General features: G+C 45.7%; 1 protein-coding gene across 1 annotated transcript in view; it reads right to left on the bottom strand.

The window, feature by feature from the left end:
- Positions 1-23,723, bottom strand: part of phrf1 (PHD and ring finger domains 1) — a 98,810-nt gene extending 75,087 nt beyond the window's left edge. The window contains exons 1-3 of the mRNA XM_067994273.1: positions 23,607-23,723; positions 8,494-8,619; positions 3,268-3,485 (exon numbers count right to left, since the gene is read on the bottom strand). Coding sequence (XP_067850374.1) covers positions 3,268-3,485; positions 8,494-8,619; positions 23,607-23,712 — 450 coding nt within the window. The 5' untranslated portion in view covers positions 23,713-23,723. The remainder of the gene's footprint in view (positions 1-3,267; positions 3,486-8,493; positions 8,620-23,606) is intronic.
- Between the last annotated feature and the right edge of the window lie 1,523 nt (positions 23,724-25,246).

The raw sequence follows: 25,246 nt of genomic DNA, 5'->3' as shown, positions 1-25,246 counted from the left end.
GGTCATTGACAATGGGGAAATGGCGGACATGTTGAACAATTACTTTGCGTCAGTATTTACAGTCGAAAAAGAGGATAGTATGCCGGAAATCCCAAGAAAACTAATAATGAATCGGGGACAGGGAGTCAATAAAATTAACATAAGTAAAACAACAGTAATGAAGAAAATAATAGCACTAAAGAGTGACAGATCCCCAGGACCAGATGGTTTCCATCCCGGGGTTTTAAAGGAAGTAGGTGAGCACATTGCAGATGCCCTAACTATAATCTTTCAAAGTTCTCTAGATTCAGGAACTGTCCCTCTAGATTGGAAAATTGCACATGTCACTCCGCTTTTTAAGAAAGGAGAGAGGGGGAAACCAGGGAATTATAGACCAGTTAGCCTAACATCTGTTGTGGGGAAAATGCTGGAGTTTGTAATTAAGGATAGGGTGACTGAACACCTCGAGAATTTTCAGTTAATCAGAGAGAGCCAGCATGGATTTGTGAAAGGTAGGTCGTGCCTGACAAACCCGATTGAATTTTTTGAAGAGGTGACTAAAGTAGTGGTCAGGGGAACGTCGATGGATGTTATTTATATGGACTTCCAGAAGGCATTTGATAAGGTCCCACATAAGAGACTGTTAGCGAAGATAGAAGCCCAAGGAATCGAGGGAAAAGTACGGACTTGGTTCGGAAGTTGGCTGAGCGAAAGGCGACAGAGAGTAGGGATAATGGGTAGGTACTCACATTGGCAGGATGTGACTAGTGGAGTCCCACAGGGATCTGTCTTGGGGCCTCAATTATTCACAATATTTATTAACGACTTAGATGAAGGCATAGAAAGTCTCATATCTAAGTTTGCCGATGACACAAAGATTGGTGGCATTGTAAGCAGTGGAGATGAAAACATAAAATTACAAAGCGATATTGATAGATTAGGTGAATGGGCAAAACTGTGGCAAATGTGAGGTCATCCACTTTGGACCGAAAAAGGATAGAACAGGGTACTTTCTAAATGGTAAAAGTTAAAAACAGTGGATGTCCAAAGGGACTTCGGTGTTCAGGTACATCGATCATTGAAGTGTCATGAACTGGTGCAGAAAATAATCAATAAGGCTAATGGAATGCTGGCCTTTATATCAAGAGGACTAGAGTACAAGGGGGCAGAAGTTATGCTGCAGCTATACAAAACCCTGGTTAGACCGCACCTGGAGTACTGTGAGCAGTTCTGGGCACCGCACCTTCGGAAGGGCATATTGGCCTTGGAGGGAGTGCAGCGTAGGTTTACTAGAATGATACCCGGACTTCAAGGGTTAAGTTACGAGGAGAGATTACACAAATTGGGGTTGTATTCTCTGGAGTTTCGAAGGTTAAGGAGTGATCTGATCGACGTTTATAAGATATTAAGGGGAACAGATAGGGTGGATAGAGAGAAACTATTTCCGCTGGTTGGGGATTCTAGGAGTAGGGGGCACAGTCTAAAAATCAGAGCCAGACCTTTCAGGAGTGAGATTAGAAAACATTTCTACACACAAAGGTATTACGGGATATGGGACAAAGGCAGGTATATGGAGTTAGATCACAGATCACAGATCAGCCACGATCTTATAGAGTCATAGAGTTATACAGCACGGATAGAGGCCCTTCGGCCCATCGTGTCCGCGCCGGCCATCAGCCCTGTCTACTCTGATCCCACATTCCAGCATTTGGTCCGTAGCCTTGTATGCTATGGCATTTCAAGTGCTCATCCAAATGCTTCTTGAATGTTGTGAGGGTTCCTGCCTCCACAACCCTTTCAGGCAGTGAGTTCCAGACTCCAACCACCCTCTGGGTGAAAAAGTTCTCTCTCAAATCCCCTCTAAACCTCCCGCCTTTTACCTTCAATCTATGTCCCCTTGTTATAGAACCCTCAACGAAGGGAAAAAGCTCCTTAGTATCCATCCTATCTGTGCCCCTCATAATTTTGTACACCTCAATCATGTCCCCCCTCAGCCTCCTCTGCTCCAAGGAAAACAAACCCAATCTTCCCAGTCTCTCTTCATAGCTGAAGCGCTCCAGCCCTGGTAACATCCTGGTGAATCTCCTCTGCACCCTCTCCAAAGAGATCACATCCTTCCTGTAGTGCGGCGACCAGAACTGCACACTGTGCAGTACTCCAGCTGTGGCCTAACCAGTGTTTTATACAGCTCCATCATAACCTCCTTGCTCTTATATTCTATGCCTCGGCTAATAAAGGCAAGTATCCCATATGCCTTCTTTACCACCTTATCTACCTGTTCCGCCGCCTTCAGGGATCTGTGAACTTGCACACCAAGATCCCTCTGACCCTCTGTCTTGCCTAGGGTCCTCCCATTCATTGTGTATTCCCTTGCCTTGTTAGTCCCTCCAAAGTGCATCACCTCGCACTTTTCCGGGTTAAATTCCATTTGCCACTGTTCCGCCCATCTGACCAACCCATCTATATCGTCCTGCAGACTGAGGCTATCCTCCTCGCTATTTACCACCCTACCAATTTTTGTATCATCAGCGAACTTACTGATCATACCTTTTACGTTCATATCCAAGTCATTAATGTAGACCACAAACAGCAAGGGACCCAGCACCGATCCCTGTGGTACCCCACTGGCCACAGGCTTCCAGTCACAAAAACAACCTTCGACCATCACCCTCTGCCTTCTGCCACTAAGCCAGTTTTGTATCCAAAGTGCCAAGGCACCCTGGATTCCATGGCGGAGCGGGCTCGAGGGGCTGAACGGCCTACTCCTGTTCCTATATTCCTATGGTACTAGATATGAGGGGCTTGAGTTATGTGGAGAGACTGGAGAAGCAGGGGTTGTTCTCCCTAGAACAGAGAAGGTTAAGGGGAAATTTAATAGAAGTGTTCAGAATTAAGAGGCGTTTTGACAGAGTCGATAAGGAGAAACTGTTTCCAGTGGCAGGAGGGTCGGTAACCAGAGGACACAGATTTAAAATAATTGGCAAAAAAGCCGGGGGGTGATGAGGAGAAACTTTTTTACGCAGCGAGTTGTTACGATCTGGAATGCACTGCCTGAACAGGTAGTGGAAGCAGATTCAATAGTAACTTTCTGAAGGGAATCGAGTTAAAAAGGAAAAATTTGCAGGGCTATGGGGGAGTAGGACTAATTGGATAGCTCTTTCAAAGAGCTGGCACAGGCACGATGGGCCGAATGGCCTCCCTCTGTGCTATATCATTCTACGATTTTATACCCTTCAGTGGTCCTCACAGCAGTTCAACGGACTGTAGTGCCTGGTTCAGAGCACTCACCTTTGTCCATTCGAGGATGCAATCAAGGCAGAAGTAATGTGCACAGCTTTCTGGAGTTCCAATTGCCTGATCCCGGAAAGTATTCAGACAGATGGGGCAGTTCTCAGCCTCCTCATCCAAACTGCTTTCTCCCTTCCCTCCAGAGCTGGCCTTCTCCGGGTCCATTTGTCCAACAGCACCATCTGCTTCATCATCATCATCATCAGCAGCATCGTTGTCTAGGACAAAAAAAATATTAATTTTACAAAATCAATGACATTCCCATTTATCACCCTCTGATCGTGTTACTACTCTGGTTTATTTTAAGTTAATGTAACAGGGCATGACAGTGGAACTGAACCAACATCAACTTGCATTTACATCGTGCCTTTAATTAGTAAAGCATCCCAAAGCAAAATTTTGAGCCACATAAGGAAACTATAAGACAGGTGACGAAAAGCTTGGTCAAAGAGGTAGGTTTTAAGGAGCATCTTAAAGCAGGATAGAGAGGCGGAGAGGTTCAGGGAGGGAATTCCAGAGCTTTGGGCCTGAAGGCACGGCCGCCAATGGTGGAGCGAAGGAAATCGAGGACGCACAAGGGACCAGAATTGGAGCAGCATGGAGATCTCGGAGGGTTGTAGGGCTGGAGGAGGTTACAGAGATAGGAAGGGGCGAGGGCCATGGAGGGATTTGAAAACAAGGATGAGAATTTTAAAATTGAGGCGTTCCCTGATGAGCTCAAGTTTACGGAGGGTGCAAGATGGGAGGCCGGCCAGGAGAGCACTGGAATAGTTGAGTCCAGAGGTAACAAAGGCATGGATGAGGGTTTCAGTAGCAGAACCCAATAGCAACATAAGCAAATAACACTGGGATAATCCTCAGAGAATTCCAGGGAACAGCAGTGGAATTAAAAATCCCTCCACTCTGAGTCTTGGTGGAGCTGGATCAGGATTCCATGCAAATAGCAGAAATCTAAAAACAATGGATAGGAAGGTAAGAGCATACTGTGCAGATTCTCCAGGAATAGGAAATATTAGTTATGAAGACTTGAGATACTGGGGTTATACGCACTGGAGCAGAGAACGCCAAGAGGAAATTTAATCGAGGTTTTTAAAATTATGACTGGTTTTGAAAGAGTGTATGAGGAAAGACAATTTCCTCCAGTTGGGGAGTTAGTAATTTAAAGAAGTGCCTATTTACTTATGATTGATCTTACTTTCAGTTCACCGAAACATGGTGAGTAAACTCATCTGTTTCTGGATGGAGTAAGGTGAGCACTTAAAACACGGTCTCTGGCAACTTTGAAATTGCCATTAATGCAAATGGTTAATTGTTTTTGCTTTTTGGCCGTTTTAAACATGGCCATTTTAAGTGGTGAGGACTGCACTGCAATAACACAGAATACCACGTCACTGATTGACACAAAATGACTCAAAGTTCAACTACCACCCTCTCCACGCTGTGTGGCCCTGCACCAGGACGACCAATTGCAGCAAGGGCACCAAAACCGGCCTAAGAGTCGCCAGGCTGAGAAGAGGGGAAGAGAAAAAAAAAGCATTGGCCAGAGATCCTCACCCAGCAAGCTCAACCAGTAGAAGATACATACACAAGATCAGGTAAGGGCAGGATATGGTAGCATAGTGGTTATGTTACTGGACTAGTAATCCAGAGGCCTGGACTAAAATCCAGAGTCATGAATTCAAATCCCGACATGGCAGCTGGCGAATTTAAATTCAATTAATTAAATATAATTAATTAAATAAAAATCTGGAATTAAAATACTAGTATCAGTAATGATGACCATGAAACTATCGGATTGTTGTAAAAACCCATCTGGTTCACTAATGCCCCTTTAGGGAAGGAAACCTGCCGTCCTTACCCGGTCTGGCCTAAATGTGACTCCAGACCCACAGCAATGTGGTTGATTCTGAAATGGCCGAGCAAGCCACTCAGTTGTAAAATCTCACTACAAAAAGTCATAATAAGAATAAAACTGGACGGACCACGAGGCACCGGACACGACAATGGCAAACCAAGCCCAGTCGACCCTGCAAGGTCCTCCTTACTAACATCTGGGGACTTGTGCCAAAATTGGGAGAGCTGTCCCACAGACTAGTCAAGCAACAGCCTGACATAGCCATACTCACAGAATCATACCTTTCAGCCAACGTCCCAGACTCTTCCATCACCATCCCTGGGTATGTCCTGTCCCACCGGCAGGACAGACCCACCAGAGGTGGCAGTACAGTGATATACAGTCAGGAGGGAGTGGCCCTGGGAGTCCTCAACATTGACTCTGGACCCCATGAAATCTCATGGCATCAGGTCAAACATGGGCAAGGAAACCTCCTGCTGATTACCACCTACCGTCCTCCCTCAGCTGATGAATCAGTCCTCCTCCATGTTGAGCGCCACTTGGAGGAAGCACTGAGGGTAGCAAGGGCACAAAATGTACTCTGGGTGGGGGACTTCAATGTCCATCACCAAGAGTGGCTCGGTAGCACCACTACTGACCAAGCTGGCCGAGTCCTGAAGGACAGAGCTGGTAGACTGGGCTTGCGGCAGGTGGTGAGCGAACCAACACGAGGGAAAAACTTACATGACCTCGTCCTCACCAATCTATCTGTCGCAAATGCATCTGTCCATGACAGTATTGGTAGGAGTGACCACCGCACAGTCCTCGTGGAGACGAAGTCCCGTCTTCGCACTGAGGACACCATCCAACGTGTTGTGTGGCACTACCACCGTGCTAAATGGAATAGATTCAGAACACATCTAGCAGCTCAAAACTGGGCATCCATGAGGCGCTGTGGGCCATCAGCAGCAGCAGAATTGTATTCCAGCACAATCTGTAATATTCCTCACTCTACCATTACCAACAAGCCAGGGGATCAACCCTGGTTCAATGAGGAGTGTAGAAGAGCATGCCAGGAGCAGCACCAGGCGTACCTGAAAATGAGGTGCCAACCTGGTGAAGCTACAACTCAGGACTACATGCATGCTAAACAGCGGAAGCAACATGCTATAGACAGAGCTAAACGATTCCACAACCAACGGATCAGATCAAAGCTCTACAGTCCTGCCACATCCAGTCGTGAATGGTGGTGGACAATTAAACAACTAACGGGAGGAAGACGCTCTGCAAACATCCCCATCCTCAATGATGGCGGAGTCCAGCACGTGAGTGCAAAAGACAAGGCTGAAGCGTTTGCAACCATCTTCAGCCAGAAGTGCCGAGTGGATGATCCATCTCGGCCTCCTCCCGATATGCCCACCATCACGGAAGCCAGTCTTCGGCCAATTCGATTCATTCCACGTGATATCAAGAAACGGCTGAGTGCACTGGATACAGCAAAGGCTATGGGCCCCGACAACATCCCAGCTGTAGTGCTGAAGACTTGTGCTCCAGAACTAGCTGCGCCTCTAGCCAAGCTGTTCCAGTACAGCTACAACACTGGCATCCACCCGACAATGTGGAAAATTGCCCAGATATGTCCTGTCCACAAAAAACAGGACAAATCCAATCCGGCCAATTACCGCCCCATCAGTCTACTCTCAATCATCAGCAAAGTGATGGAAGGTGTCGTTGACAGTGCTATCAAGCGGCACTTACTCACCAATAACCTGCTCACTGATGCTCAGTTTGGGTTCCGCCAGGACCACTCGGCTCCAGACCTCATTACAGCCTTGGTCCAAACATGGACAAAAGAGCTGAATTCCAGAGGTGAGGTGAGAGTGACTGCCCTTGACATCAAGGCAGCATTTGACCGAGTGTGGCACCAAGGAGCCCTAGTAAAACTGAAGTCAATGGGAATCAGGGCGAAAACTCTCCAGTGGCCGGAGTCATACCTAGCACAAAGGAAGATGGTTGTGGTTGTTGGAGGCCAATCATCTCAGCCCCAGGACATTGCTGCAGGAGTTCCTCAGGGCAGTGTCCTTGGCCCAACCATCTTCAGCTGCTTCATCAATGACCTTCCCTCCATCATAAGGTCAGAAATGGGGATGTTCGCTGATGACTGTACAGTGTTCAGTTCCATTCGCAACCCCTCAAATAATGAAGCAGTCCGAGCCCGCATGCAGCAAGACCTGGACAACATCCAGGCTTGGGCTCATAAGTGGCAAGTAACATTCGCGCCAGACAAGTGCCAGGCAATGACCATCTCCAACAAGAGAGAGTCTAACCACCTCCCCTTGACATTCAACGGCATTACCATCGCCGAATCCCCCACCATCAACATCCTGGGGGTTACCATTGACCAGAAACTTAACTGGACCAGCCATATAAATACTGTGGCTACGAGAGCAGGTCAGAGGCTGGGTATTCTGCGGCGAGTGACTCACCTCCTGATTCCCCAAAGCCTTTCCACCATCTGCAAGGCACAAGTCAGGAGTGTGATGGAATACTCTCCACTTGCTTGGATGAGTGCAGCTCCAACAACACTCAAGAAGCTCGACACCATCCAAGATAAAGCAGCCCGCTGGATTGGCACCCCATCCACCACCCTAAACATTCACTCCCTTCACCACCGGCACACTGTGGCTGCAGTGTGTACCATCCACAGGATGCACTGCAGCAACTCGCCAAGGCTTCTTCGACAGCACCTCCCAAACCCGTGACCGCTACCACCTAGAAGGACAAGAGCAGCAGGCGCATGGGAACAACACCACCTGCACGTCCCCCTCCAAGTCACACGCCATCCCGACTTGGAAACATATCGGCCGTTCCTTCATCGTCGCTGGGTCAAAATCCTGGAACTCCCTTCCTAACAGCACTGTGGGAGAACCGTCACCACACGGACTGCAGCGGTTCAAGAAGGCGGCTCACCACCACCTTCTCGAGGGGCAATTAGGGACGGGCAATAAATGCCGGCCTCGCCAGCGACGCCCACATCCCGTGAACGAATAAAAAAAAAAGGATCAGGCTCAGTTTCGTTCAGATTCACACGTAGGAATGGCCATTTCGTTGAGGCATCAGAAGACCACCATTACCGGTGACACCAATTCCTGTGCGAGTCCAGCCTTCAAGGCAAGAGGAGTAAGGGGAAAAAGAAATGTCCTTTCAAGCTCAAGTGTAACATTTTTTTTTTCAAATTAGTTTTGCAAGAGCAACAACATACCTGAATACTATTTGGTCCTATAGATTTCCAATCTTGCAAGATTAACAATTCTTACCTGATCAGTTATCAAGTATGCATTAACGGATTCGACTGTATCAAGTATTACAAGGTAGCGAACCAGATACTATACCTTCCTCTGCCTCCTCCTCATCTTCATCCTCATCATCCTCATCGTCTAAGTCATCACCTTCATCATCATCTTCATCATCTTCATCCTCTGTATCGCCGTCATCACCATCTTCACTACTGGACGACTCTTAAAAAAAAAAAGGCCACACATTCCCAGTTTTAGAAACGGGACTGAGGTTAGTCTATCACCCTCTGCTTAGGAAATTGGGACATCACATGGTCCACGACGAGTGTGGAAACTACCAAACCTCACTGATAACTCCCGAACCCAAGGACCAAGCTCCCTCGGGATTCTGAGTATTAGATCAGGCCATATGTCTAAATGGCCAGAATATTCCAGTTTGACATTACAGCAAGATTCAAAAGTGTTCCAGTTAAACAACAATCAATAAAGCTAAAAGCTGCATAAGTATCATAGGAACAGGAGTAGGCCATTCAGCCTCTCGTGCCTGCTCCGCCATTTGATAAGATCATGGCTGATCTGTGATCTAACTCCATATACCTGCCTTTGGCCCATATCCCTTAACACCTTTGATTGCCAAAAAGCTATCTATCGTACATTTAAATTTAGCAATTGAGCTAGTATCAATTGCCGTTTGCGGAAGAGAGTTCCAAACTTCTACCATCTTTTGTGTGTAGAAATGTTTTCTAATCTCGCTCCTGAAAGGTCAATTTATCAATGTCACATTTAGTAAATACGACACAACATATATTTCCAAACAAGCTCAAAACATCTTGGTGCCTCTTTGCGCACACTCACTCCCAGCACGTGAGAAATTCTAGGTTCAATTCCCCATCGGTACCCATTTCAGCTGGGATGGAAGTGGGGCACTTATAATCCTACGGCTGAGATGGAAAGTAAATCATCAGCCAGGGTTCCGCCACTGATCCCTATCTTGTAACTCTGCTGGAAGCATGAACACAGATGTTGTGGGACACAAGATCAGGTTTGGCTGTGTTCGGCCTCACAATAATACCTTGCAGGAGCTGTCCAGGCTCATTCCAGATACCCTTCTTGTACTCGATGCCGGTGATGGACTGGGGTTGACAATTGTAAACAATTTTACAACACCAAGTTATAGTCCAGCAATTTTATTTTAAATTCACAAGCTTTCGGAGGCTTCCTCCTTCCTCAGGTGAACGTTGTTGGAAATGAAATCCTCTAAATGAAATCGCATTTATAAATCACAGAACAATGCTTGGTGATTGCAGACAGTTTTTTCAACTGCCCGTTGCCAAGGCAATCAGTGTGCAGACAGACAGGTGTTACCTACAAGGTCTCCGAATATACAAATCACCAAAAAAAAAACAAAAAAAAAAGAGATAGAGAGGTAGAAACATAGAAAAGACAGCAACTGACCCGTTATATTAAAAACAGATAACATTTGTTCGCTGGTGGGATAACGTGTAGCGTGACATGAACCCAAGATCCCGGTTGAGGCCGTCCTCATGGGTGCGGAACTTGGCTATCAATTTCTGCTCGACGCTCGGGATATGACGCTCGACTCATCGATCGACAGTTCTGACGGGCCACAGCAAAAAATCGCATAGACCTCCTCAGGAGACTAACACGGGACGCAACCAACAGAGTACCCTTTGTCGTCCAGTACTTCCTCGGAGCGGAGAAACTACGCCATGTTCTCCGCAGCCTTCAACATGTCATCAATGACGACGAATACCTCGCTATGGCCATCCCCACACCTCCACTACTCGCCTTTAAACAGCCACCCAACCTCAAACAGACCATCGTTCGCAGCAAATTATCTAGCTTTCAAGAGAACAGCGTCCACGACACCACACAACCCTGCCACGGTAACCTCTGCAAGACATGCCAGATCATCGACACAGATACCACCATCACACGAGAGGGCACCACCCACCAGGTGCATGGTTCATACTCCTGTGACTCGGCCAATGTTGTCTACCTCATACGTTGCAGGAAAGGATGCCCCAGAGCATGGTACATTGGCGAGACCGTGCAGACGCTGCGACAGCGGATGAACGGACACCGCGCAACAATCACCAAACAGGGGGGTTCCCTCCCAGTCGGGGAACACTTCAGCAGTCAAGGACATTCAGCCACCGACCTTCGGGTAAGCATACTCCAAGGCGGCCTTCGAGACACACGACAACGCAAAATCGTCGAGCAGAAATTGATAGCCAAGTTCCACACCCATGAGGACGGCCTCAACCGGAATCTTGGGTTCATGTCACGCTACACGTTACCCCACCAGCGAACAAATGTTATCTGTTTTTAATATAACGGGTCAGTTGCTGTCTTTTCTATGTTTCTACCTCTCTATCTGTTTTTTTTTGGTGATTTGTATATTCGGAGACCTTGTAGGTAACACCTGTCTGTCTGCACACTGATTGCCTTGGCAACGGGCAGTTGAAAAAACTGTCTGCAATCACCAAGCATTGTTCTGTGATTTATAAATGCGATTTCATTTAGAGGATTTCATTTCCAACAACGTTCACCTGAGGAAGGAGGAAGCCTCCGAAAGCTTGTGAATTTAAAATAAAATTGCTGGACTATAACTTGGTGTTGTAAAATTGTTTACAATCGAATACAAGGAGTTCAATCTCATTGGTGAACCCCATAAAGTGGAGTGTAACCTTCAGGTGCCAGCCTTGGCTCAGTGGGTAGCTCTCTCTCTCCCCTGAGTCAGAAGGTCGAGGGTTCACGCCCCACTCCAGAGATTAGAGCACATAATTCAGGCTAACACACCCAGTGCCAGTACTGAGGGAGTGCTGCACTGTTGGAGCTGCAGTCTTTCGGATGAGACGTTAAACCCAGGCCCCGTTTGCCCTCTCGGGCAGATGTAACAGATCGCATATTTCGGAGAAGGACAGAAGAGTTCTCACCGGGGTCCTGGTCAATATTTATCCCGTAACCAATATCACGAAAAACTGATTATCTGGTCATTATCACATTGCTCTCTGTGGGATCTTGCTGTGCGCAAATTGGCCGCCGTGTTTCCTATATTACAACTGTACTACACTTTAAAAGTACTGCATTGGCTGTAAAGTGCTTTGGGATGTGCTTTGGTCGTGAAAGGCGCTATATAAATGCAAGAAAGAAGGTGCTGCCAAAATCACAGTAAAAGAAGAGGTAGTTGAGATACTGGATGAGCTAAAAATTGATAAAGAAGAGGTACTAGAAAGGCTAGCTGTGCTTAAAGTAGATAAGTCACCCGGTCCGGATGGGATGCATCCGAGGTTGCTGAGGGAAGTAAGGATGGAAATTGTGGAGGTACTGGCCATAATCTTCCAAACATCCGTAGATACAGGGGTGGTGCCAGAGGGCTGGAGATTTGCAAATATTACACTCTTGTTCAAAAAAGGGTGTAAGGATAAACCCAGCAACTACAGGCCAGTCAGTTTAACCTCAGTAGTGGGGAAACTTTTAGAAACGCTAATCCGGGACAGAATTAACAGTGACTTGGACAAGTGTGGATTAATTAAGGAAAGCCGGCAGATTTGTTAAAGGCAAATCGTTGTTAACTAACCTGATTGAGTTTTTTGATGAGGTAACAGAGAGGGTTGATGAGGGCAATGCGGTTGATGTGATGTATATGGACTTCCAAAAGGCGTTTGATAAAGTGCCACATAATAGGCTTGTCATCAAAGTTGAAGCCCATGGAATAAAAGGGGGCAGTGGCAGCATGGATACAGAATTGGCTAAGGGACAGGAAACAGAGAGTAGTGGTGAACGGTTGTTTTTCGGACTGGAGGGAGGTGTACAGTGGTGTTCCCCAGGGGTCAGTGCTGGGACCACTGCTTTTCTCGAAAGATATTAATGACTTGGACTTGGGTGTACAGGGCACAATTTTAAAATTTGCAGATGACACAAAACTTGGAAGTGTAGGAGGATAGTGATAGACTTCAAGAGGACATAGACAGGCTGGTGGAATGGGTGGACATGTGGCAGATGAAATTTAACGCAGGGAAGCGCGAAGTGATACATTTTGGTCGGAAGAACGAGGAGAGGCAATATGAACTAGAGGGCACAATTTTAAAAGGGTGCGGGGACAGAGAGATCTGGGGGTATATGTGCACAAATCATTGAATGCGGCAGGGCAGGTTGAGAAAGTGGTTAAAAAAGCATACAGGATCCTGGGCTTTATAAATAGAGGCATAGAGTACAAAAGCAAGGAAGTTATGTTGAACCTTTATAAAATGCTGGTTCGGCCACAACTGGAGTATTGTGTCCAGTTCTGGGCACCGCACCTTAGGAAGGATGTGAAGGCCTTAGACAGGGTGCTGAAAAGATTTACTGGAATGATTCCAGGGATGAGGGACTTCAGTTACGTGGATAGACTGGAGAAGCTGGGGTTGTTCTCCTTACAGCAGAGAAGGTTGAGAGGAGATTTGATAGAGGTGTTCAAAATCATGAAGGGTCTAGACAGAGTAGATAGAGAGAAACTGTTCCCATTGGTGGAAGGGTCCAGGACCAGAGGACCGAGATTGGCGAAAGAACCAAAGGTAACATGATGAAAAACTTTTTTACACAGCGAGTGGTTAGGATCTGGAACGATCTGCCTGATGGGGTGGTGGAGGCAGATTCAATCGTGACTTTCAAAAGGATAAGTATTTGAAGGGAAAAAATTTGCAGGGCTCCAGGGAAATGGCGGGGTAGTGGAATTAGCTGGATTACTCTTGCAGGGAGCGAGCACGGACTCGATGGGCCGAATGGCCTCCTTCCACGCTGTAATCATTCTATAAGTCCTTTCTTCTTTCTTTCCTATGGGCAAAGTGTGTGCCCCAGGTATGTTATTGCTGCCAGATAATATGCAAGGCTTCCACTACGTGTCTCATCACTTCAGAAGATAAACATAGAAACATAGAAAATAGGAGCAGGAGTAGGCCATTCGGCCCTTCGAGCCTGCTCCGCCATTCAGTATGTTCGTGGCTGATCCCCTCTCTCAGTACCATATTCCCGCTCTCTCCCCATACTTCTTGATGCCTTTTATGTCTAGAAATCTATCTAGCTCCTTCTTAAATATATTCAGTGACTTGGCCTCCACAGCCTTCTGTGGTAGAGAATTCCACAGGTTCACCACCCTGAGTGAAGAAAATTTTCACCATCTCAGTCCTAAATGTCCTACCTCGTATCCTGAGACTGTGACCCCTCGTTCTGGACACCCCCCCAGCCAGTGGAAATATCCTTCCTGCATCCAGTCTGTCAAGCCCTGTCAGAATTTTATACGTTTCAATGAGATCCCCTCTCATTCTTCTAAACTCGAGTGAATACAGGCCGAGTCGACCCAATCTCTCCTCATACAACAGTCCTGCCATCGCAGGAATCATCTCTGGTGAACCTTTGCTGCACTCCCTCGACGGCAAGTATATCCTTTCTTAGGTAAGGAGGCCAAAACTGCACACAATACTCCAGGTGTGGTCTCACCAAGGCCCTGTATAACTGCAGTAAGACATCCTTGCTCCTACACTCAAATCCTCTTGCAATGAAAGCCAACATACCATTGGTCTTCCTAACTGCTTGCTGCACCTGCATGTTTGCTTTCAGTGACTGGTGTACAAGGACACCCAGGTCCCTTTGTACATCAACATTTCCCAATCTATCACTATTTAAATAATACCCGGCCTTCTGTTTTTCCTTCCAAAGTGGATAACTTCACATTTATCCACATTATACTGCATCTGCCATGTATTTGCCCACTCACTCAACTTGTCTAAATCACCTTGAAGCCTCTTTGCATCCTCCTCACAACTCACAATCCCACCTAGTTTTGTGTCATCAGCAAACTTGGAAATATTACATTTGGTTCCCTCATTCAAATCATTGATATATATTGTGAATAGCTGGGGCCCAAGCACTGATCCCTGTGGTACCCCACTAGTCACTGCCTGTCACCCGGAAAAAGACCCGTTTATTCCTACTCTCTGTTTCCTGTCTGTCAACCAATTCTCAATCCATGCCAGTATATTCCCCCAATCCCATGTGCTTTAATTTCGCACACTAACCTCTTGTGTGGAACCTTATCAAAAGCCTTCTGAAAATCCAAATAAACCACATCCACTGGTTCTCCCTTATCTATTCTACCAGTTACATCCTCAGAATACTCCAGTAGGTTTGTCAAACATGATATCCCTTTCATAAATCCATGTTGACTTTGTCTAATCCCGTTGATATTTTCTAAGTGTCCTGTTATCACATCCTTTATAATAGATTCTAGCATTTTCCCCACTACTGATGTTAGGCTAACCGGTCTGTAGTTCCCTGTTTTCTCTCTCCCTCCTTTTTTTAAATAGTGGGGTTACATTTGCCACCCTCCAATCTGCAGGAACTGTTCCATAATCTATAGAATTTTGGAAGATGATAACTAATGCATCCACTATTTCCATGGCTACCTCTTTCAGTACTCTGGGATGCAGATTATCAGGCCCTGGGGATTTATCGGCTTTCAGTCCCATTAATTTCTCCAGCACTATTTTTTTTTACTAATACTAATTTCCTTCAATTCCTCCTTCTCACTAGTCCCTTGGTTCCCTAGCATTTCTGGGAAGTTATTTGTGTCCTCTTCCATGAAGACAAAACCGAAGTATTTGTTTAATTGCTCTGCCATTTCCTTGTTCCCCATTATAAATTCTCCCGTTTCTGACTGTAAGATGGCTACTATCAGGCACATCAAACCATTTTTTAATAAGCTAAACTATCAAACAGGTTTCGTCCCCTAAACAAAAGTGGGAGGTTTTTTTTGCAAACAGCAAGAAAGACTGTAAAAGACTTCAAGAATACAAGGATGGGTTAACTGAATGGGCAGACAGTTGCAACTTAATGCGGAGAAGTGTGAAATAATGCACTTTCGGAGGGAAACAAGGAATGAGGGTAAAAACTCAGCGAAAAGACGCAGAAGGTACAGAGAGACCTTAGGTGCAAGTACATCGTTCTTTTCAGTGCAAGGTTGATAAAGCCATTAGAAAAGGCCAACATTTTGGGTTTTATATATGGGGACATAAAGGACAAGAGTAAAGAGGTAATGATAAATCTGCCCAGAGCAATGGTTAGGCCACAGTTAGAGTACTGTGCGCAGTTTTGGGTGCCCCAGTACAGAAAGGACATTAAACGCATACAGTGTAGATTCACCAGGACGATCAGGGCTGGGAGACTATAGTTACGAGGAGAGACTTGATCTACTGAAACATGTCGCATTTTACAGCACAAAATGAGGCTATTCGGCCCATCAAACATCTTGAGAGGAAGAATTAGGGGAGAACATGTAAACTAACTGGTGAAACTTTAAAAATAAAACTGGAAAGATGAGCTGATAAAGGTCTGAAATAAATATAAGGGTATGGAGTACAGCCGCAATTAACACACTGGGTGCAGTTTTGTGATCTTACTTTAGGAAATCCAGCGAGAGTCAATGCAGAAGAGGTTCACTATGATACCAGGGCTGAGAGACTTTAGTTATGAAGACACTCTAAAGAAACTCGGGCTCTTTTGATCAGAGCTATGGTGATTAAGGAGAAATCTAATAGAGGTGTTCAAAATTCTGAGAGGTTTTGATCAATTAACTGGAAAAACTATTTCCATTGTTCGGTGAGTTGGTAACTAGAGGGTATAAATTTAAGATCCTCACCAAAAGGAGAGGTTAGAAGATTTTCTTTGAAATATGGAGGATTGTTAGGACACGGAATGTCCGGTGGAAGCAGAATTCATAACAGCTTTTAAATGGAAGCGAATAGGTAGAATCATACAGCACAGAAGGAGGACATTCGGCCCATCGCACCTATGCCGGCTCGTTGAAAGAGCTATCCAGTTAATCCCACTTCCCCTGCTCTTTCCCCATAGCCCTGCAAATTTTTCCTTTTCAAATATATGTCCAATTTCCTTTTGAAAGTTACGACTGAATCTGCTTCCACCGCCCTATCAGGCAGCGCATTCCAGATCAGAACAATTTGCTGCGTTAAAAAAAAACTCTCTTCTCCCCTCTGGTTCTTTTGCCAATTGTATTAAATCTGTGTCCTCTGGTTACCGACCCTCCTGCCACTGGAAACAGTTTCTCCTTATTTACTCTATCAAAATCCTTCGTAATTTTGAACACCTCTATTAAATCTGCACTTAATCCGCTCGAAGAAGAACAATCTCAGCTTCTCCAGTCTCTCCATAATAAAAAACACGTAAAGGGGTGTGGGGAAAGGTCAAGGCGATGAGACTAACAGGCAAGCTCCTGCAGGGAGCCCGCACAAGGTGTGAGGGGCTGAATAGCTTCCTTCTGTGCTGTAAAATTCTACGGTCATTTTTATCTGTCTGCCTAAGGCCCTAACCTGTCCTTGTGCTCCTGAACATAAGAAATAGGAGCACGAGTAGGCCATACGGCCCCTCGTGCCTGCTCCGCCATTCAATCAGATCATGGCTGATCTTTTACCTCAACTCCACTTTCCGACCCTTGATTCCCTTAGTGTCCAAAAATCTATCGATCTCAGTCTTGAATACACTCAACGACTCAGCATCCACAGCCCTCTGGGGTAGAGAATTCCAAAGATTCACAACCCCCTGAATGAAGAAATTTTTCCTCATCTCAGTCCTAAATGGCTGACCCCTTATCCTGAGACTAAGACCCCTAAGTTCTAGACTCTCCAGCCAGGGGAAACAACCTCTCAACATCTGCCCTGTCAAACCCTCTCAAATTTTATACAATTCAATGAGATCACCTCTCATTCTTCTAAATTCCTCATGGGACAACCCTCTCATCCCAGGAATCAATCTAGTGAACCTTGGGTAAGGAGAACAAAACTGTATACGGTACTCCAGGTCTCAAAACAGCCCAATATAATTACAGCAAGATCTCCTTACTCTTATACTCCAACCCCCTGGCAATAAAGGCTAGCATACCATTTGCCTTTCTAATTGCTTGCTGTACCTGCATGTTAACTTTCTGTGATTCGTGTACAAGGAAACCTAACCCTAACCCTCTGAATACCAACATTTCTTGCGTCTCTCATCTTTTAAAAAAATATTCTGCTTTTCTATCCTTCCGACCAGAGTGGATAATTTCACATTTCCCCACATTATACTCCATCTGCCACCTTCTTGCCCACTTAACCTGTCCATATCCCTTTGCAGACTCTTTGGGGGTGATTTTAAACCCCAAGAACGGGTGGGTGAGAGTTTAAAAGTTGTTTTTTTGGGTTGCACCGGCAAAATTTTCAGACTTTGCATTCCCAGTGGGAACCCTGTACTTTTCCGTGCCAACATTAAACCCAGAAATAAAGCTGGGTCGCAGTTTTGTATCGTCAGCAAACTTGGATACATGACACTCGGTCCCTTCATCTAAGTCATTAATATCGATTGTAAATAGCTGAGGCCCAAGCACTGATCCTTGCGGCACCCCACTAGTTACAGCCTGCCAACCTGAGAATGACCTGTTCATTCCTACTCTCTGTTTTCTGATCGTTAACCAATCCTCTATCCGTGCTAATATATTACCCTCAATCCCATGAGCCCTTATCTTGTGTAACAACATTTTATGTGGCACCTTATTGAATGCCTTTTGAAAATCCAAATATTCTACATCCACTGGTTCCCCTTTATCTACCCTGCTAGTTACACCCTCAAAAAACTCCAATAAATTTGTCAAACACGATTTCCCTTTCATAAAACCATGTTGATTCTGCCTAATCATATTATGATTTTCAATGTGCCCTGTCACTACGTCCTTAATAATGGAATCCAGCATTTTCCCGACTACTGATGTCAGGCTAGTCGGCCTATAGTTCCCTGTTTTCTCTCTCCCTCCTTTCTTGTGTAGCAGGGTGACATTTGCTACCTTCCAATGCACGGGGAATCATAGAAAGGTTACGGAGGGAGGCCATTCGATCCAACACGTCCGTGCTGGCTCTCTGCAAGAGCATTCCAGCCAGTCCCACTCCCCCGCCCTTTCCCCGTAGCCCTGCACATTTTTTCCTTTCAAGTACTTATCCAGTTCACTTTTAAAGGCCATGATTGAATCTGCCTCCACCACCCCCTCGGGCAGTGCATTCCAGATCCTAACCACTCGCTGTGCAAAAAAGTTTTTCCTCATGTCATCTTTGGTTCTTTTGCCAATCACCTTAAATCTGTGTCCTCTGGTCCTTGACCCCTCCGCCAATGGGAACAGTTTCTCTCTATCGACTCTGTCGAGACCCTTCATGATTTTGAATACCTCGATCAAATCTCCTCGCAACCGTCTCTGTTCCAAGGAGAACAATCCCAGATTCTCCAGTCTATCCACGTAACTAAAGTCCCTCATCCCTGGAATCATTCTAGTAAATCTCTTCTGCACTCTTTGAGGCCTTCACATCTTTCAAGACAAAATACTCCAGTTGTAGCACAACCAGTGTTTTAAAAAGGTTACATAAGAACATAAGAAATAGGAGCAGGAGTAGGCCAATCGGCCCCTCGAGCCTGCTCCGCCATTCAATAAGATCATGGCTGATCTGATCCTAACCTCAAATCTAAATTCATGTCCAATTTCCTGCCCGCTCCCCAAAACCCCTAATTCCCTTTACTTCTAGGAAACTGTCAATTTCTGTTTTAAATTTATTTAATGATGTAGCTTCCACAGCTTCCTGGGGCAGCAAATTCCACAGACCTACTACCCTCTGAGTGAAGAAGTTTCTCCTCATCTCAGTTTTGAAAGAGCAGCCCCTTATTCTAAGATTATGCCCCCTCGTTCTAGTTTCACCCATCCTTGGGAACATCCTTACCGCATCCACCCGATCAAGCCCCTTCACAATCTTATATGTTTCAATAAGATCGCCTCTCATTCTTCTGAACTCCAATGAGTAGAGTCCCAATCTACTCAACCTCTCCTCATATGTCCACCCCCTCATCCCCGGGATTAACCGAGTGAACCTTCTTTGTACTGCCTCGAGAGCAAGTATGTCTTTTCTTAAGTATGGACACCAAAACTGTATGCAGTATTCCAGGTGCGGTCTCACCAATACCTTATATAACTGCAGCAATACCTCCCTGTTTTTATATTCTATCCCCATAGCAATAAAAGCCAACATTCCGTTGGCCTTCTTGATCATGACTTCCTTGCTTTTGTACTCTATGCCTCTATTTATAAAGCCCAGGATGCTGTATGCTTTATTAACCACTTTCTCAACCTGCCCTACCATCTTCAACGATTTGTGCACATATACCCCCAGATCCCTCTGCTCCTGTACCCCTTTTAGAGTTGTACCCTTTAGTTTATATTGCGTCTCCTCATTCTTCCTACCGAAATGTATCACTTCACATTTCTTTGTGTTAAATTTCATCTGCCACGTGTCCGCCCATGCCACCAGCCTGTCGATATCCTCTTGAAGTCTATCACTATCCTCCTCACTGTTTACTACCCTTCCAAGTTTTGTGTCATCTACAAATTTTGAAATTGTGTCCTGTACACCCAAGTCCAAGTCATTAATATATATCAAGAAAAGCAGTGGTCCCAGCACTGACCCCTGGGGAACATCACTGTACACCTCCCTCCAGTCCGAAAAACAAACGTTCACCACTACTCTCTGTTTCTTGTCCCTTAGCCAATTCTGTATCCACGTTGCTACTGCCCCCTTTATTCCATGGGCCCCAATCTTGATCTTAAGCCTACCATGCGGCACTTTATCAAATGCCTTTTGAAAATCCATATACACCACATCAAATGCATTGCCCTCATCTACTGAATTATTTCTTTAAATGTTTTTTTTTATTTATTCGTTCATGGGATGTGGGTGTCGCTGGCGAGGCCGGCATTTATTGCCCATCCCTAAATGCCCTTGAGAAAGTGGTGGTGAGCCGCCATCTTGAACCGCTGCAGTCGGTGTGGTGAAGGTTCTCCCGCAGTGCTGTTAGGAAGAGAGTTCCAGGATTTTGACCCAGCGACGATGAAGGAACAGCGATATATTTTCAAGTCTGGATGGTGTGAGACTTCCAGGGGTGCAGGTTGTGTTGTTCCCATGTACCAGCAGTTGGTGCCCGCATGCAGCAAGACCTGGACAACATCCAGGCTTGGGCTCATGTGTGGCATAGGAACATAGGAACAGGAGTAGGCCATTCAGCCCCTCGTGCCTGCTCCGCCATTTGAGAAGATCATGGCTGATCTGTGATCTAACTCCATATACCTGCCTTTGGCCCATATCCCTTAATACCTTTGGTTGACAAAAAGCTATCTATCTCAGATTTAAATTTAGCAATTGAGCTAGTATCAATTGCCGTTTGCGGAAGAGAGTTCCAAACTTCTACCACCCTTTGTGTGTAGAAATGTTTTCTAATCTCGCTCCTGAAAGGTCTGGCTCTAATTTTTAGACTGTGCCCCCGACTCCTAGAATCCCGAACCAGCAGAAATAGTTTCTCTCTATCCACCCTATCTGTTCCCCTTAATATCTTATAAACTTCGTCAGATCACCCCTTAACCTTCGAAACTCCAGAGAATACAACCCCAATTTGTGTAATCTCTCCTCATAACTTAACCCTTGAAGTCCGGGTATCATTCTAGTAAACCTACGCTGCACTCCCTCCAAGGCCAATATGTCCTTCCGAAGGTACGGTGCCCAGAACTGCTCACAGCACTCCAGGTGCAGTCTAACCAGGGTTTTGTATAGCTGCAGCATAACTTCTGCCCACTTGTACTCCAGTCCTCTAGATATAAAGGCCAGCATTCCATTAGCCTTACTGATTATTTTCTGCACCTGCTCATGACACTTCAATGATCTATGTACCTGAACCCCTAAGTCCCTTTGCACATCCACTGTTTTTAACTTTTTACCATTTAGAAAGTACCCTGTTCTATCCTTTTTTGATCCCAAGTGGATGACCTCACATTTGTCTACACTGAATTCCATTTGCCACAATTTTGCCCATTCACCGAATCTATCAATATTGCTTTGTAATTTTATGTTTTCACCTACACTACTTTACAATGCCACCAATCTTTGTGTCATCGGCAAACTTAGATATGAGACTTTCTATGCCTTCATCTATGTCTTCACTGCGGGACTCCACTAGTCACATCCTGCCAATGTGAGTACCTACCCATTATCCCTACTCTCGGTCGCCTTTCGCTCAGCCAACTTCCTAACCAAGTCCGTACTTTTCCCTCGATTCCATGGGCTTCTATCTTAGCTAACAGTCTCTTATGTGGGACCTTATCAAATGCCTTCTGGAAGTCCATATAAATAACATCCATTGACATTCCCCTGTCCACTACTTTAGTCACCTCTTCAAAAAATTCAATCAGGTTTGTCAGGCACGACCTACCTTTCACAAATCCATGCTGGCTCTCTCTGATTAACTGAAAATTCTCGAGGTGTTCAGTCACCCTATCCTTAATTATAGACTCCAGCATTTTCCCCACAACAGATGTTAGGTCAACTGGTCTATAATTCCCTGGCTTCCCTCTCCTTTCTTAAAAAGCAGAGTGACAAGTGCAATTTTCCAATCTAGAGGGACAGTTCCTGAATCTGGAGAACTTTGAAATTCGCGCCAGACAAGTGCCAGGCAATGACCATCTCCAAGAGAGTATCTGACCACCTCCCCTTAACATTCAACAGCATAACCATTGCCGAATCCCCCACCACCAACATCCTGGGGGTCACCACTGACCAGAAACTCAACTGGACCAGCCACGTAAATACTGTGGCTACAAGAGTAGGTCAGAGGCTGGGTATTCTGCGGTGAGTGACTCACCTTGACTCCCCAAAGCCTTTCCACCACCGACAAGGCACAAGTCAGGAGTGTGATGGAATACTCTCCACTTGCCTGGATGAGTGCAGCTCCAACAACACTCAAGAAGTTCAACACCATCCAGGACAAGCAGCCTACTTGATTGGCACCCCATCCACCACCCTAAACATTCACTCCCTCCAACACCTGCGCACAGTGGCTGCAGTGTGTACCATCCACAGGATGCACTGCAGCAACTCGCCAAGGCTTCTTCAACTGCACCTCCCAAACCCACGACCTCTACCACCTGGATGGACAAGAGCAGCAGGTACATGGGAACAACACCACCTGCACGTTCCCCTCCAAGTCACACACCATCCCGACTTGGAAATATATCGACCGTTCCTTCATCGTCGCTGGGTCAAAATCCTGGAACTCCCTTCCTAACAGCACTGTGGGAGAACCTTCACCACACGGACTGCAGCGGTTCAAGAAGGCGGCTCACCACCACCTTCTCAAGGGCAATTAGGGATGGGCAATAAATGCTGGCCTTGCCACCGACGCCCACATCCCATGAACGAAAAAAAATCTATATATGCAACATTCACTGCATTTCCTTATCACTACACTGTTAGTTCCTCAAATTTGTCAGACACGATTTGCCTTTTACAAATGGTTCTCCCTGGCTCTCCAGCTTAACCCATGTCTTGCTAAGTGAGTCTCAATTTGAGGATATATTGCCATTTACTGACCCGAATGGCTGTTCTCCTTCAATGGCTAAGTGAAGCATTGGGCCCTACAGTCCAGAAGCTCCCAGGTTTGATCTGTTTGATCGTTGGTCTGTGCTGAATAGGTGGGCTCAGGCAGGGCACCAGCCGAGGCAGTGTTACCTGACCCCTGGGCTAATGAGGAGAAAGACCAGCCGAGATCCTCATTCCAGATTATCACCAGTGACCCCCTGTGCGGACATCAGATGAGGACAGGATAGGTGATGCCTTCCACATTGGAAAAGCCTATCAACGCACACTGCCTGTGCCTTCATGTGAAGAATAACCACTTTGGCAATGTACCAGAGGACTGCAGGTATTGTGAATCGGTACCCAGCAGTCAGCATGCTAGGGAGAGGAGAGAAAAAAAACCCAGAGAAAAATAAGATTTAAAAAATTAATTGGCTATTTTATCTATGTGGATGCATAGTAAAATATTGAAAAATTCAATTCACAAGTGGATAGCCTGTCAGGGCCGCTGCTGTCTCAGCATTTCTCTCAGATTAGAATGCAACAATATGACATTATGTCATTGAGGGGCCCCTCCCAGAACACCTACCCTTTTAGCCTTCAATAAGCATACAGTCCCTTTCACGTCTGACCCATTACCCCAAACAGGAATAGTTTTGCCTCATTGGCATGTCCACCTTGTCCTCTACAGTACCTCATTTTGCTTAACATTGCACCAAACATTACCTTCATCACTGAAAATGGCCAAGACTTCCCGTTTTCCTCTTGATTTTCCCTGTGCCGTGTTTATGTTAATCAGTTCATCTTGACTGTCGTCATCCATAGTGTACATTCATAAATGTAATACCTGTAAGAAACAAAAACAGAGTTAAAACCCAGCATGGGCACCAGTAAGAAAGAGAGCAATCAGTTTTGTGGCTCATCACGCCTGTGATCACTGTCAGTTCGAATCATGCTCCTTTTCTGGGTCTCAGGCACATGGAATCACATTTAAAGTTTATAGCCTGTTCCCATTAATTCCCAAATATCTCAAGTTACTGATGCTCAGGGATCGTGGAGTGCTGATTAGCATTTATCCATCAATGAGGCAGCAGCACTGAAAACAGTCCTTGCTAAATCTCCAGGTCCACAAAACTCAAAATGGATGAACCGTGAGTAAGAAATACAAGAGCAAATAGGACTGAATTGCCTGGGCTTCAAGGTTTCGAGGGCCCAATTGACAAGGCTCGGGTCCCATGCCGGCCATGGATGGACAACCTCCACCAAAACTGAGCGGACCAAAGCACCCTGACTCGTTGAGGAAATCTATTTCACGAATAAGATGTTAAACCGAGGCCCCATCTGCCCTCTCAGGTGGATGTGAAAGATCCCATGGCATGTCAGCCGTGGCGCAGTGGGTAGCACTCGGAGTCAGGAGGTTGTGGGTTCGAGCCCCCACTCCAGGGACTTGAGCACAAAATCTGGGTTGACACTCCCAGTGCAGTACTGAGGGAGTGCTGCACTGTCGGAGGTGCCGTCTTTCGGATGTGACGTTAAACTGAGGCCCCGTCTTCCCTCTCAGGTGGGCGTAAAGATCCCCTGGCACTCTTGGAAGAAGAGCAGGGGAGTTCTCCCCGGTGTCCTGGACAATATTTATTCCTTAACATCACGAAAAAATTATCTGGTCATTATCTCATTGCTGTTTGTGGGATCTTGCTGTGCGCAAATTGGCTGCTGCGTTTCCTACATTACAACAGTGAGTACACGTCAAAAGTCCTTCATTGTTTGTGAAGAGTTTTCGGATACCATAAGGCAGTGAAAGGTGCTATATAATTGGAAGTCCATCTTCTTCCGTTATCATTGCGTGGGTCATTTTTTGATCAATATACAATAAAAGAAATATGATGCTCGGAAATCAACAAATACAGAACAACACCGAAATCGGATGACAGACAGAAATCCGATGATCTTACAGGTCTCCTGGGATGCCCTCAAAAGACCCCCAAGATCAAAGGACACTAGTTTGAAAGCATATGGTCTAGGGAAACAGAGAAATATATACATGCTTTCAAAGGCCCTCAAAATCCCACAAAATCCAGATCTTTCTTGCATCTATTTGGTTATCTTACATATTTCTCGGTTTCCCCACCTCCAATTGTAACACAATATTGCAGTATAATTTCTGACTCTCGATACTGGTATCCTGTGAAACAGGGCGAAGTGATGACACAGCCAGTGGTTAAAGTGAGCTGGGATGCTCTCTGTACCCCAGTCCCTGGTCAAAAGCAGTTCTGTAGTCTGCAAAGTACCTTATGATTCAGAACTAGATCATTTCACAGCATTCTGACCCAGTTTATCTGATGCAACCACTGTATAATAACTGCCAC

Source organism: Heptranchias perlo, chromosome 12, assembly GCF_035084215.1.
Source record: "Heptranchias perlo isolate sHepPer1 chromosome 12, sHepPer1.hap1, whole genome shotgun sequence".
Taxonomy (NCBI): Eukaryota; Metazoa; Chordata; class Chondrichthyes; order Hexanchiformes; family Hexanchidae; genus Heptranchias; species Heptranchias perlo.
This window is presented reverse-complemented; position numbering and strand designations above follow the sequence as displayed.